The 14,526-nt window shown below is 39.6% G+C and overlaps 1 protein-coding gene across 2 annotated transcripts in view; it reads left to right on the top strand.

Moving 5' to 3' along the window:
* The window catches only part of PON3 (paraoxonase 3), a 30,886-nt gene that overhangs the window by 12,533 nt on the left and 3,827 nt on the right, over positions 1 to 14,526 (top strand). For both annotated transcript variants that reach the window (XM_037836717.1, XM_037836718.1), the window contains exons 3-6: positions 2,273 to 2,328; positions 6,424 to 6,589; positions 10,801 to 10,927; positions 13,702 to 13,902. In XM_037836717.1, coding sequence (XP_037692645.1) covers positions 2,273 to 2,328; positions 6,424 to 6,589; positions 10,801 to 10,927; positions 13,702 to 13,902 — 550 coding nt within the window. The remainder of the gene's footprint in view (positions 1 to 2,272; positions 2,329 to 6,423; positions 6,590 to 10,800; positions 10,928 to 13,701; positions 13,903 to 14,526) is intronic.

The following is a 14,526-nucleotide window of genomic DNA, read 5'->3' as shown; positions in this document are numbered from 1 at the left end:
TCTAGACCAAGCCAGTAGGGGCTGAGGGAGAGCCAGCCAGGACTCCATTAGACCTACCACTTTTAAGTAGCCTTTCTGTTTATTCAATGCTTTCTCTTTTAGAGCAGTCCTCTAACTGTTCTCTGGAGCTTTGAGAAAGCTGCTGAGAGAGATTGCTGGTTGTTCAAAGCTTCTGTGGGAGGATGGATCCCTGAAGCATCTCATGCTACCATCTTTTTTTTTCTTTCAATTCAGTTTCATTGAGATATATTCACATACTCTACAATCATCCACAGTGTAGTTATATAGTTGTGCAGTCATATAGTTGTGCAGTCATCACCACAATCAATTTTTGAACATTGTCATTACTCCTAAATAAAAGAAAAATAAGAATAAAATCACAAGTAAAGAAGAACACCCAAAACATCCCATCCCCCCATCCCCCCATTATTCATTTAATTTTTGTTCCCATTTTTCTACTCATCTGTCCATACACTGGATAAAAGGACTCTGAGCCACAAGGTTTTCACAATCACACAGTCCCACCATGTAAGCTACATAGTTACACAATCATCTTCAAGAATCAAGGCTACTGGGTTGCAGTTCGACAGTTGCAGTATTTCCCTCTAATCATTTCAATTCCCTAAAAACTAAAAAGGGATATCTATGTAGCACAAAAGAATACCCTCCAGAGTGACCTTTAGACTCCATTTGAAATCTCTCGGCCACTGAACCCTTATTTTGTTTCATCTCTCTTCCCCCTTTTGGTCAAGAAGATTTTCTCAATCCCACAGTGCTGGCCCAGGCTCAACCCCAGGAGTCATGTCCTGCATTGCCAGGGGATTTACACTCCTGGGAGTCATGTCTCATGTACGGGGGAGGGCAGTGAGTTTACCTGACAAGTGGGCTTAGAGAGAGAAGCTACATCTGAGCAACGAAAGAGATTCTTGGGGGTGGGGTGGTGGGAGTGTGATTCTTAGACACAATTATAAGTAGACTTAGCTTCTCATTTGCAGTAACAAGCTTTGTAAGGGCAAGCCCCAAGATCGAGGGCTCAGCCTTCTAAATTGGTAATTACCAATGCTTGTGAGAATATCAGTAATTCCCCAGTCCCTCAGGGGGGCTTTGCAAATACATTTTTATTTTCTACCCAAATTACTCTGGGATGTATTGGGGCATCACATTAACCTATACAAACCAAGATCTCACTCCCTATTCAAAGTCCCCTGTAATTATGGTATTTGAATAAGCTGACCATACACGTTAAATTATTTAGTGTACTACAGAAAATATAGATTTTGCACCAAATAAACATCTCCTCCTTTGGTCTCACACAGAAATTGAAGTTTTAAAACACAGTCAATATCATCTTTTACCCTTTAGTCTGATATGCTTTAGTCCTAACAAGATCCTCTTCATTCATATCTCTAATTGAAGTTTGAACTCTTTTCCAGGTTTTTAAATAGTTGCTGTATAGGGTAATACTGACATTCATAGCTCCCGAACTCTAGCTCTGCGTCTCAGGTGTCACACAGATACTTGAGTTCTAGGGACCAAGCAGGTTATACACAAAAAGCTCAACATCTCAGAGTTTAGAGATAACTATTACAACTCAGGAATAGATGTGACCGCTGTAAGAGCTTACAATGTAGGGACCTTTACAATAAGCCTTCCCCTGATAACCTGTGCTCTAAGATTCAATTCTCAGAGTTTGCACATTATAGTTAGTCTGTGTTAGTGAGGCTTTATGTTTGTCTTCTTGTTTCTGGCTTATTTCACTCAAAATGAGGTCCTCAAGGTCCATCACCTAGTTGCAGGCCTCACAACTTCACTCCTTCTTGCAGTTGCTCAATATTCTATTGTATGCATGCACACAGTCCACCATTCTGTTCATCAGTCGACGTAACCTTAGGCTACCTCCATCCATTGCAAATCATGAGTACTGCCACCACAAACACCAGTTTACAAATGTCCATTCATATCCCTGCTCTTAGTTCTTCCAAGTATGTACCCAATGATGAGGTTGCAGGATCTTATGGCAACCCCATATTTAGCTTCTTGTGGAACCACCACACTTCCCTCACTCCACCATCTTAATCGGGGCAGGGGTCATGATTCAGGTTTTATTATGGAATAGCATGTTTGTGGGATTCCTGAAAGTTAATATAGTTTCCCAAGTAAATAGTTGAAAAAAATCAATATAGTTTCCAAAAGAGGTTCAATGTTTGGACTCGGAGATTTATTTTTTAAGCCTTCATACATGCATCTTTATGATCCTCTACTTCTTTTGCAGAAGCTGGTTCTGAAGATATTGATATTCTTCCTACTGGGCTGGCTTTTATCTCCAGTGTGAGTATTTTCTACGCCTTTCAGATGCTCGTGTCAATACTTATAGACAGTGCATTAATGTTGCCTGCTAGCACTGCCTGATGGACCCCTACTCACTCATCCTACCTCTGGGTAAACCAGTCCACTAAAAAAGCCAGAACAGGATTCCAGAGGGCTAATCAGGACACCACAGGGGAGCCCAGCCTTGCCTGCCTCATAGTGGGCAGCTCCCTGTGGGCAGTTGCATACTCAGTAGGGTCTCCATAAATGTATATTGATTTCCATTCCATTCCTAGGCATTGCTGTCTACCCCATCGTTGCCCTACCTGGTCGGGCCTCGGCCTCTGGTGGTCATCTGCTCTCTGACCCCCCTTCTTCACGTCATGCCTGTGTTTGGAGCTCTGTTAATGTTTGTGGATCGAGTGTTATCATGTTACTTGATTCAAAAACCCAAGCATTCTCCACCTTGTGTTCCCTCCCCTTCCTTCCAGGTCTCTTAAAGTGAAGTAGAGAAGAGATTTCATTTTCTTTCTGATACCACCTTCACAGGTCATTTGCGATCATCAGGAGTCTATGTGAGGGACTGAATTTCAATCAATTAAAAATGTTTACGTTGTAAAGATGTTCAAAGGTATCATGTATTTGTTAAACTAGTTGCAATTTGGAATGGGGACTAAGATTTTGAAAAAGTGGATTGATCACCTTTTCAGTGTAGATTCTAATTGCTGGAATTACATGTCTGATATTCCATTTTGGCCAATAAAATACCATCAAAGGACATGTATTTAAAAATCTAAACAGTTTTAGTAAAAAAAAAAAAAAAAAAAAAAAGGGCACATATAAAGCCCTTAATGGCCTGAAGTTATAAATTCTTGAGTGTGCATAGTAGGGCACAGGGAGGATCTCATTTGGGATCTCAGCTGCTGCTGGTAGTAGTAGTGGTGGGTGGCAGTGTGTGGTGCGTTGTGTGGGTGTAGGGGTGAGCAATTTTATTTCTTTACCTTTCCTTCAAAACCAAAGATAAAGCAAAGCTGTATAGAAAAGCTTTTTCTTTGTTGACTTACAGTTTTCTGTTATCAATTCAGATTTTCATTGTTATACCAAATAGACCTTTAAAAATGATTATTCTGTAGCTAGCAGATTTCTTTGCTGTTAGAAAGTATTTGTCATTCCTACTGTATGCTTCTTTTCTATTTTCACTGGCACTGAAAGTACTGAATTATTGCTACACAGAAAGTAGACAATTTCATCACAAATAATTCCATGAGAAATTCTAACTCTAAGATCTAAATAATGGTATGCTTTTTGTGAACTAACAACTCATATTTGTAGGCAAAGAAATGTATTTGCTTATTTTTAATCTCTTTGCACTATAATAAATTTAAGTTCTTCCCTCCTTGGTTTCTCCTGACACCCTTTCTTGCCATCCTGGAACATGTTTGGAAACTGCTGACTTGGAGAGTAATTCCACACAATAGATATTTTTAGTCTATTTGGAGGAGCCAAATAGGCTATCTTCTTCTGCTTTCGAATTTGGCATCCTGTTGTCTGCTTGCAAGAACACTCATTTCTTCACACATTGCTGGCTAACTCCTATTTCTTTGTGAGGCCTCACTGTGGTGGCACTTCCTCCAGAAAGCCTTCTCTGTCACTCATTCCCTGGGTTCAATCCTCCTCTATGGTCTGCTCAGACCCCCTGTGTTTAGACTGTTACATACCATACCATACTGAAGTCTTTGCTTGTTGCTGCATCACTGGACTTCACGCACCCTGAGGCCAGCACTTTGGAGAATTCATTGCCATGCCCAGCACCCAACATATTCCCTGGCATGTCCAGCTGCTCGGATATTTACTGAATGCATGCCTGGTGAGTGAGGATAGTGGAGAATAGCAATCCCTGTTCACACGGTCTGTAGGGGAAAATAAGATGCCTGCACATCCAAGAGATTTTTACCATTTTCAGTAGTAAATGACGTCAAAAGTATTACTCACAATCACGAGCATGCAAGTGGTGCTGCTGCCACAACCTCCTACCCAACTACCTTGAACAGAAAACTAGACGAGAGTGCAGCCATTTATCAGCGATGTTTCATTCATCATCACACTTAATCTAGGCCAAGTGTTAGCAGTGTCCTACCCTCTTCTCCCCATCAAATCATTTCCATTTCCACAGGATCCCATCTTTCTACTAGCTAGCAGTGACCTCACATGTTTCCAAGCTACCAAAGTACTTGCCGCGGTGTTCTGCTTTGAGCTGCTTCCCTGAGCAATATTCTTTACTTTCAGGCCTTTCTTCATGGTGTAGCAGAAAGAGTCTGTACAAGTGGTTTGGCAGATTTCTTCTTTGAGCTTCGGTTTCTTCATGTGAAAAGAGAAGGTGTGAAATTAGATGGCCCTGACATTTTTTTCCAGTGCTACCATTCTCTAAGTCACTCGGCTGGGTAACAAATTGGCTATGGGAGAAAGGGTAGACTGGAAACTGAATTTTGGGGAGAATAGTGATATGACCAATGAGAGAAAGGATTCATAAGGAGAATGTTGATTTTGGTTTTGACAAGTTGATTTTGAGCTGCCCTTAGAAGGAAGTTGGGAAGGCATGCTGGAGCTCCAAAGAGAAGTTACAGCTAACTATGCAGATTCTGAGTCACTGGTACAGAGGAAATACCTGAAACTTTATGAATGAGATCCACAAGGAAAGAGTGGAGAGCAAGAAGGGAGGGAGGTGGGGGTGAATAAGGACAGACTGAAGAAGTCTAAGAGGCAGGAAGAGAAGCAGGACCTCTATCTGGAAACTTCCTACTTTTGACTTTTTGACAAGAAATAAGGCAAATGCCTTATTGTCAAATTGTCAAATGCCAGAGATGCAAATAAGGAGACCATTGTTCTAACCTTTATAGAGGCATTTCTGTAAAGTAATAGGTATAATTAGGTATAATTAGAATTCTGATTTCAAGGAATTGAGAGTTGGATCTTACTGCCTTATTCAAATAAAATAAAGTGGTGTTTCTAAGAAGTTGATGGTGAAGGGAAGGAGAGATAAGAAATGCATTTGAAGAGGTAGCAAAGTTAGAAGACTTGTTTCAGGAGGGAGCAGCATGGGCAATTTTGCAAGACAAAGAACAGGTCATTGGTGAAGAATGACTATCCCAGGATGCCTACTGGAAGGGCCAGGAATAGTGTTTTTAACTTTGGGTGTCTGTGTGGGTGCAGGTGTGTGTGTGTGTGTATCAGAAAGGGATAGAAGGTAGAGTAAGGGGAGAGTTTAAGTTGAGCATAAATGGGAACAAGGGTACAGGAGAAGATACAAGGTTTCAAGGTTGGTGATATTGATATACGTCAGCCTGAGAGGGGAAGGTCTTGGGGAGGAAGTGAGCTCTGAGTTTTGTAACTGGTATAGAATAAACCAACCCTAAGGTTGACACAATGACAAAAACCCAATACATTCAGGATGCCTGTGATTGGTTGAAAAACTCCTGGTCCTTTAGTAGAAAAGGCCACTTTCCATGTTACTGGAATCAACTTTTTGCAATATTTGGAGAAAGGATTTGCGCCAGAATTTTTAGGCATGCCTATAAGAACAGAATATATCAGGAAAAGTCAACTCTATGAGACTATGTTAATTCTTGATCTGATTCTACAACTTGCCACTACATAAAATAATTAATGTAGGGTTGGGAGCAATCGAATGTAATCATGTACCCTTCTGTCTGTTCTGAGGAAAGATAATTTTAGAATATCAGGATGGGAAAGAATCTTAGCAATCATTTAGTTTAACTTCATTTTATAAATGAGGAACCTGAGGTACAGGTAGGTCAAGGGACTTGCACACAGTAGCACAGCTTTGTCTCTTACATGGTACTTCTTGGCTTAACCCCTTCTTTCTTGTATGAAAACTACTTCCTTATCTTGGTTCTTTCCATATTCATAGCCAAGGCTTACATGACATTAGCAACCCCCAGATCCATTAATGACAACAATTGACAAAGTGAAAATCCCTGTAATCTAAAAGAAATCCAGAGCTTTGAACACTTTTGCTTGGCTTTGAGATTTTAGCTTCAGTATGAAAATGATATTTTGATATGTATATGCATGTTTATTTATTCTCTATTTTTAAAGGGATTAAAATATCCAGGTGTGCCAAATTTTGCACCAGATGAACCAGGAAAAATCTTCTTGATGGATCTGAATGAGCAAAACCCAGTGGCACAGGAACTAAAAATCAGTGATGGATTTGACAAGGCATCATTTAATCCACATGGGATCAGTACTTTCATTGACAAAGGTAAAGCACAAATGCTTAAGATTAAGGAGGAAATTATGGGCTACCAACCACCAATCCCTAAGTACTCCATATTTATGCTGAAAGAGTGGAGAGAAGCTATTTTACCTTAAAGAAGTTTATTTGCTGAAAGATGTGAGTTTTCTAAACCTTTTGAATATTGCATTACAGTTGACAGACCGGTACCTATAACTCTCGGTGGTCTCTGCCTGTGCTTCCCCCTTCTTATTTGACTATCACAACCAGCCTGAGTACTGTTCTCAGAAATCTAACATAAATTAAGGGCCCTTTGAACATAATTGTTTGACATTCAAAACGAAGCTCAACCAAAAGAAAAATAGATGAATTAGACTGCTGTCATGGCCCAAGAGAGCTTTTGTAGCGAAAGGACTAAAGAAAGCACCGGACACATTCTGAGACATGAGCTTTTATTATAGGGCTTACCTACAGGGTGGGGAAGTCAAGCCACATTGCCCTGAATTCAGGAGCTTCTCTGGATGGATTCAGGAGCTGCTCTGAATGGCGGCCAGTTCAGAGCACAACTTGGAAATAATCCACACTTTGGGGTGTTGAATAAGCTGGTTATAAGGGCTCAACATTCCAATGAGTATGAGAGCATAAGGCAGGGAGCAGGGTCATGCAATGTGGGGAGGGGTTGATTGTAATCAACAGGGAGGAGGGGAGGATTATAGAGATAACTATCTCAGGGAGTCTCAGGGAGGAGGTAGTTTTGGGGATAGATTACAGTTAGCATCTGCTGTAACAAGGAGAATAGGTCCTAGGTCAAGCAAACTGCTGTGTGCAGTTTTCAAGACACTTGGGGGCCAAGGGCTCCCACAACTGCATCAAAATTAAAACTTTTGAGCTTCAAAAGACACCACTGAGAAGATGAAAAGACATTCCATAGAATGGGAGAATTGTATATCTGATAAGATGCTTGTATTTATAATATATAAAGAACTCTTACAACTCAATAGCAAAAAAACAAATAACCCAATTTGAAAATGGGCAAATGATCTGAATAGAAATTTCTCCAAAGATATACAAATGACAATAAAGCACATGGAAAGATGCTCAACATCAAAAGTCATTAGGGAAATGCAAATCAAAATCACAATGAGATACCACTTTACACCCACCAAGATGGCTAAAATAAAAAAGACAGACAATAATAAGTATTGTATTGTTGAGGTTGTAAAGAAACTGGAATCCTCATAAGTTGCTGATGGGATTGTAAAATGGTGCAACCACTTTAGAAAGAAGTTTGGCAGTTCCCCAAAATGTTAAACCTCATAGCATATCACCCAGAAATTCAACTCCTAGATATATGCCCAAGAGAGTTGAAAATACATATCCTCACAGAAGCATGCTTATAAATGCTCATAGTATTATTCATAATGCCCCAAAGTGAAAACAACGTAAATGCTCATCAACTAATGAATGCATAATCAAAATGTGTTATATCTATACAATGGAATATTATTCAGCAATAAAAAGGAATGAAGTAGTGAAATGTGCTACAACATGGATTAATCTTGGAAACATTACACTAAGGGAAAGAATTCAGTCAGAAGAGTCCACATATGATTCTGTCTATGTGAATTGCCCAGCATAGGCAAATCCAGAGACAGGAAGTAGATTGGAAGGGAATGGGGAATGGGGACTGACAGTTTGGATATATTTTGTCCCACCAAAAGCTATATTCTTTAATTCAATCTTGTGGGATCAGACATATTAGCATTGATTAAGTTGGAATCTTTTGATTGAGTGTTTCCATGGAGATGTGACTTAATCAACTGTGGGCAAAACATTTGATTAAATTCTTTCCATGGAGATATGGATGCCACCCATTCAGGGTGGGTCTTGATTTAATCACTGGAGCCCCATAAAAGAGCTCACAAACAGAAGAAGCTCAGAGCAACTGAGAGGGACATCTTGGAGAAAAGCTAAGAACTGATGCTGACGCTGATACTTGGAGATGCTTGGAGATGTTTGGAGATGCTAGCCTAGAGTTTGCTCCAGAGAAGCTAAGAGAGGACCCTGGCAATTAGATGCACAGGAGCTGAAAAAGTTAGGAGAGACCCAGAGACATTCTGGAGAAAGCCATTTTGAAACACAACCTGGGAGCAAAGGAACAGCATGTGCCTTCCCAGCTGACAGAGATGTTCTGGATGCCATTAGCCATTCTTCAGGGAATGTATCATCTTGTTGATGCCTTAGTTAGGACACTTTTATGGCCTCAGAACTGTAGATCTGTATCTTAATAAATCCCCTTTATAAAAGTCAATCCATTTCTGGTATTTTGCATAACAGCAGCATTAGCAAACCGGATCAATGGGTATGGGTTTTTTTGGGGGGTGGGGGCACGGTGATGACAATGTTCTGCAACTAGGTAGTGGTTATGGTTGTACAGCTTTGTGAATATATTAAAAACTACCAAATTGTACATTTTGAAAGGATGAATTTTATGGTATGTAAATTCTATCTCAACAAAGCTGTTATAAAAATGTAGTTACTTGTATATTGTATATGCTTTAAAACAACAATTTCCAATATTATTTTTCACTTGTTCATAATTCCAGACTAATTTTTAAATATATTTTGGGTCCAAAGAGCATGTAGAAAACCGAGAAGAATGAAACCTCACTAATTTCAACGCCTGAAGGGAAAGCCAAATTGAAGTGTTGAAATTCTTAATTCCTAAAGACATGATGTTTTAATTCTTCCAAATACATACTGGAGTTGCTGAGTATTGTTCAGTGTAAATTTTCCGAGAGTAATTTTAATGCATACAAAATAATGATTAATAAGTATTTCTATCCACTTATCCAACAGAACTTTTTCCATTTCCTTTGGTCTGTATCAACAAAAGACTTGTTGATTTGTAAATAAGCAGGTTGCTTTAAAAATGTTAGAATATTTAGTAGGTTATATAGTCCCCTGAAATCTCATATATCCTGTTTATTTGCTTAGCAAGTCCTGCTTTAAGACATAATTGTACCTAACAATTATGTATGGCTTTACAGTTTGCAAAGCATTTTCATATGTAATGGTTTATTTATTCCTCAAAACAATACTCCGAGGACCAGAGAGCAAAGGTATTTCCGCCAAGCATATCTGATATGAAAAGACGGGTCCAGCATAGGCTCTGGAGTGGGAGGGGTAAAACCAAGGCAGTACATGTGATTATTCTTGCTGTGTTCAGCAAAAGAGTGTCTGGGTGAAGGGCTACATGTGGACTGAAATCCAGCCCATGCTCTTTGCCAAGCTCTGGGCCCTCACACAGAGCTGGGCCAACCCAGAAGAAAGATTCATCTACAAGGGAGCACCTTTTCCTAATTTTCATAAAGATGTCCTATGTGTTTCAGAGGCTTGGGGTATAAGCTCTGCATCTCAGGGCTTGGCTTTGCTCCATCGCAGGCTTGGGGACTGCAATAAAGACAATAAACACAGAACAAGTCCTACAGTGGGAGGAGGGGACCATGTCCTTCAAAACTTCAGAGCTAGGTCTACCTAAAGCTCCGGGTACCTCAAAAAGAGCACTTTGAGGAGCCAGATCACCACCCTCAATCCTGTTCACAGCACTTCACCTTCCAATATGAAAACGGATAGACGAACATACCTGGAATCAGCTCGTTTACTTTCTTTTGCATTACTGTGTAATTCCATGTCCACTGGTTCTACCAAATGCTGTTATTGCAGCCTCAGATTATGGACTTGTGTCAGAGGTTCATTCTCTAGCTGGAAAGTGTTGCTTGTTTTAAGATATTTACACAACCCTGACATATCTTGAATTTGTGTTGCAATGTAAACAGTTCTCTCAAAAAAAGACTTCTCAGCAACTTTTTGTTTACTTGTACTTATTTTTCTTGTTGAAGGGCCACCCAGGGAAATCACTTCCATGTTTATGCACCGCTGTAGTTCTGTATCTTCCTGTTAGGGATGTTATACAGTGGAGATTGTGCATTACACAAACATTCTGTGCTTGAATTTACCACTTGGTGGTGGTGAAATTGCTGATGAGTCATTAATCTACCAAGCCTCAATTTCTCAATAAAATAGTATTTGTTCAGCTTACCTAACAAATTTACTGAGGATCAAATACAGGATGTATGATAAAAAGCCTTTGAAGTAATAAGTTTTACACCAAGTCTAATAATAGTGTTGCAATAGAAGTAAACTACTTGGACATTATGCCTTTTTTCACATTTTAGACCATACTGTGTATCTTTATGTTGTGAGTCATCCTCACCTGGAGTCCACTGTGGAGGTCTTTAAATTTGAGGAGCAACATCGTTCTCTTGTGCACCTGAAAACTATAAAACATGAACTTCTTGAAAGGTATGGAATTAAAGTATCACACTTCTATTTTGTACCTCTGCTGCATGCTTTGTTGTCTGGTTCAGCAGGCTTTCTTAAACTTTTGTTTAGTAGCATTTTTTCTAAAGTTATCTAAAGGTTCCCATGGTAACACTGCCCAGCACCTTACTAGAAATTGCTGTATTCAGTATTGCATATCCTTATATTCGCCAACATGGTGAAAGCATTTTAATCCTATAAAGGTACCTGCTCAATTAGATTCCCAGCTCTAATTCCATCCCCCTTACCACAACAACTCAACACCTACTGTTCAGTTCTCTTTAAACTCCCACTCGTATGCTGAGAGCTTCACCCAGTGGGTGTTATAACCAACCTCCAGATGGGCCATTTCTTTGTTCACTCAGAGTTTTAGAGTAGAATCTGAAAAAATTCACAGGTGTTTATAAAAATTCCATTTATTAAGTATTGATTGTGTGCCAGGCACTACACTGAACGTAATTTATTTGATTTAATTCACACAGCAGCCATTAGTAGTAAGCATGAGTAAACCAAGACTTTGAGAAGTTTGGGGTTAAGCAACTTGCCTACGTTTTACAATTTTGAAGTGGCAGAACAGGGTGTAAACCATGGTCCATCTGAATTCTAAACTTGGACTCTCTATCTCCATGATGAATATATTTTTCATTGTGTTCAGAAAAAAATAGCTTTTTTTTTTAGTGGATAGGCTCCCATTTTAAGGTTGAAACAAACAATGAAGAATTTGTCTTTTATAAAATGGGCTCAATATAAAAAGACTGGTTCCAAAGCAGAAGAGATTGGTCTTTCTGTGGTATAGGATAATAGGGAAAGAAAAGGAAGTTCATTTCCTCTCCTTTACTCTCTTTCTAAACGTAACTTATGAATTTCTCCCTATAGAATTTGGAGGTAACTAGAGGTAAGGGCAGAAGAAATAAGAGAAGGTGTTGAACTGTTTTAGTGGCACATCATGCTGGGTTCTCAGGCCACAGTGGGGGACGGGACCGCCACGAAGTGGTAGGCAAACTGTGGACAGATCATCTAATCTGTGTTTCAGTTTCCTCCACATATTGGAGATTCTCTCATTAGCCTGACTCACGTAACTGGTGGATTGTGAGGATTCAAATGTAATAACTGTGTATCCTCACAAAAAGTGTTCCCCAGAAAGCACAGCCGAAGGGAAAACCTGGTGTGATACTACTTGAGCAGAGAATACAATCCCAGGAGCAGAAGTGAGAAACCAGCCTGAAGCAGGGGAGGGAGAAGAGCCTTATAGCAAATACATCATCAAGCCAGCCACTGCTAAACGCAACTGATTGCTTAAAATCATGGGATGTTCCTCTAAGCAGCAACATAAGCCTCATTTCAGGGCATTCTGGCCAAAATAAGAAAAGAATTTATCCACTGGCCCCACTAGTCAAAGGTTTGACTCAAGGGATGTTAACGCCCCTGCCTTCCTGGGTGTGCCTGTGCACATCTAGTTTTGTGCAGCCTACACTTTGATTTCAATGGGGAAGCCTCAAGGTGGGAGGCCCGAGGCTCACAGCAAGCCCGAGGTAAGGCACTGTCGGGTTGCACCCACAGGAATTCAGGTCCCATGCAGAGCTGAGTGCAGCAGCAGCAGCTGCCTCGGGGATCTGAAGATGGGTGCCCCGATGCCCATATTGACCAGACAGTTACGAGGAGCAGTGCATGGTACTGCTGGAACAAAATGGAGGAAATTAACTTAATCCACAGTATCAGGGAATACTCCTCATAGGAAGGGACACAAACTGAGACCTGAGAGATAGGTAGCCCAATGATCCTGGGAAGGGCATTGTATCTCAAAACCTCAAAGTATTTCCTGATTCTTCCAAATTTTCCTTTCCTAAATTTAATCTAAAAATGGTTAATCCTTTTGGCATTGTTTTCAAGTCACCCGGTTTTTTAAATTTCCAAAACGGAAATGGCTCTATTGTTTTTTTTACTGGTTATTAGAGCGAGACTTGCTCTATTTAGAAATTTTAATGTTATTGAAGAACATAAATAAGGAAGGATATTACCCGTAACCCACCCTACACAGAGAGAATGTTATGGTCAGATGTGCTAGGTAATACTACAATAACAACAACAATGAAAACACCAAAAACTCTAACATCTTAATAGCTCAAAACCACAGAGCTTTATTTTGTTTTATTTTTTGTTTTCTTGCTCATGCTACATTTCCAATGTGGGTGACTCAAGGACTCAGTTTCATAATGTCCTTATATAGGAACCTAGGAGGACAGCACCCTGTATCATCAGGAAAGTTGCTGGTTCCTGTGGCAGAGTGAGGGAAACTTGATGGACCACTCTTAAAGTCTTCAGTCAGAAGCCACACATCATTCATTTCATTGAGCAAACCAAGTCACATGACTATGCCAAACCTCAGAGGGATGGAGAAGTATAACACCAGGGGGAAGAGAACCAGAAATATTAGTGAACTGGACTATGAATGCCATGGATAACTGTTATTATTATTTACAAGTCAACAGATTTTGGAGTTTTGAGGTTTATTTGTATTTTTATTTATGTTTTTGCTAACTGCTATAGAAGAGGAAACTGAGAAAATAATAAACGGTTGAAGGAAAATCATCAGGGCAATGCAAAACTATGTACTTTCTGTGGAATTCTTTAACCCCTACTAGTTCATGTATACTTTTTAAAATTGATAAATAGATTGGTCAATAGAAATTTAGTGCTTTTTGACAAATGATCAAGATATTTAAATATCCCATGTGTTTTCTTCTTTTTCACTTTAGTGTGAATGACATTGTGGTTCTTGGACCAGAACAGTTCTATGCCACCAGAGACCGCTATTTTACTACCTTCTTCTTATTAATATTAGAAATGATCTTGGATCTTCGCTGGAAATATGTTCTATTCTATAGTCCAAAGGAAGTCAAAGTGGTGGCTAAAGGATTTAGTTCTGCCAATGGGATCACAGTCTCACTAGACAAGAAGTAAGCTCTTTTTAGAACTTTTCCAAAGTTCTTTTTCAGAACATTGCCCTTGTCATTCTAGTGGACTTCTTCCCTAAAGAGATGGTTACTTCCTAGACTTAAGTAGTGGGTTTGTTCGGCAGAAGTGTCAGGCTCAGCCAGGGTTCACAATGTGTGATCTTATGCAAACCATTTGTCTTTTTGTACCTCAGCTTCCCCCAATAAAATGAGGAATTTGGATTCAAGGATCTCAGGTCCTTTTCCAAATTCTTTCATGACTCTAGAAATGCACTCACCTAGCACACTAAAAAGGAGAACAAATGTGCAACACCTCAGGGCCTTATAAAGCTAAAAGGTATTTAACCACATTTACTAAGTTCAGTTACCCAAAAGCTATTATTAGAGAGGGAAGCCCAACTTAGGTTGGACATTGCCATTGTATAAGTTTGACTTGCTGATGTTCTTCTACAGCAGAACATTCTATGAGAAAACATTCTTTAGAAGTGTTTGAAAATAGATTTTTTTAAAGAAAATTACCATGAATATCCATGAGTAAATTTGAGATACTGAACAGAGATGCTCCCTGTAGAAACAACCTTGGGTGTTCTTTCACTTTTTAGAAATGATTATGACTGAGATTTATGG

This window comes from Choloepus didactylus, chromosome 5 (genome assembly GCF_015220235.1).
Source record: "Choloepus didactylus isolate mChoDid1 chromosome 5, mChoDid1.pri, whole genome shotgun sequence".
Lineage (NCBI taxonomy): Eukaryota > Metazoa > Chordata > Mammalia > Pilosa > Megalonychidae > Choloepus > Choloepus didactylus.
The sequence above is the reverse complement of the archived record's forward strand: the minus strand, read 5'-3'. Positions and strand labels throughout refer to the sequence as shown.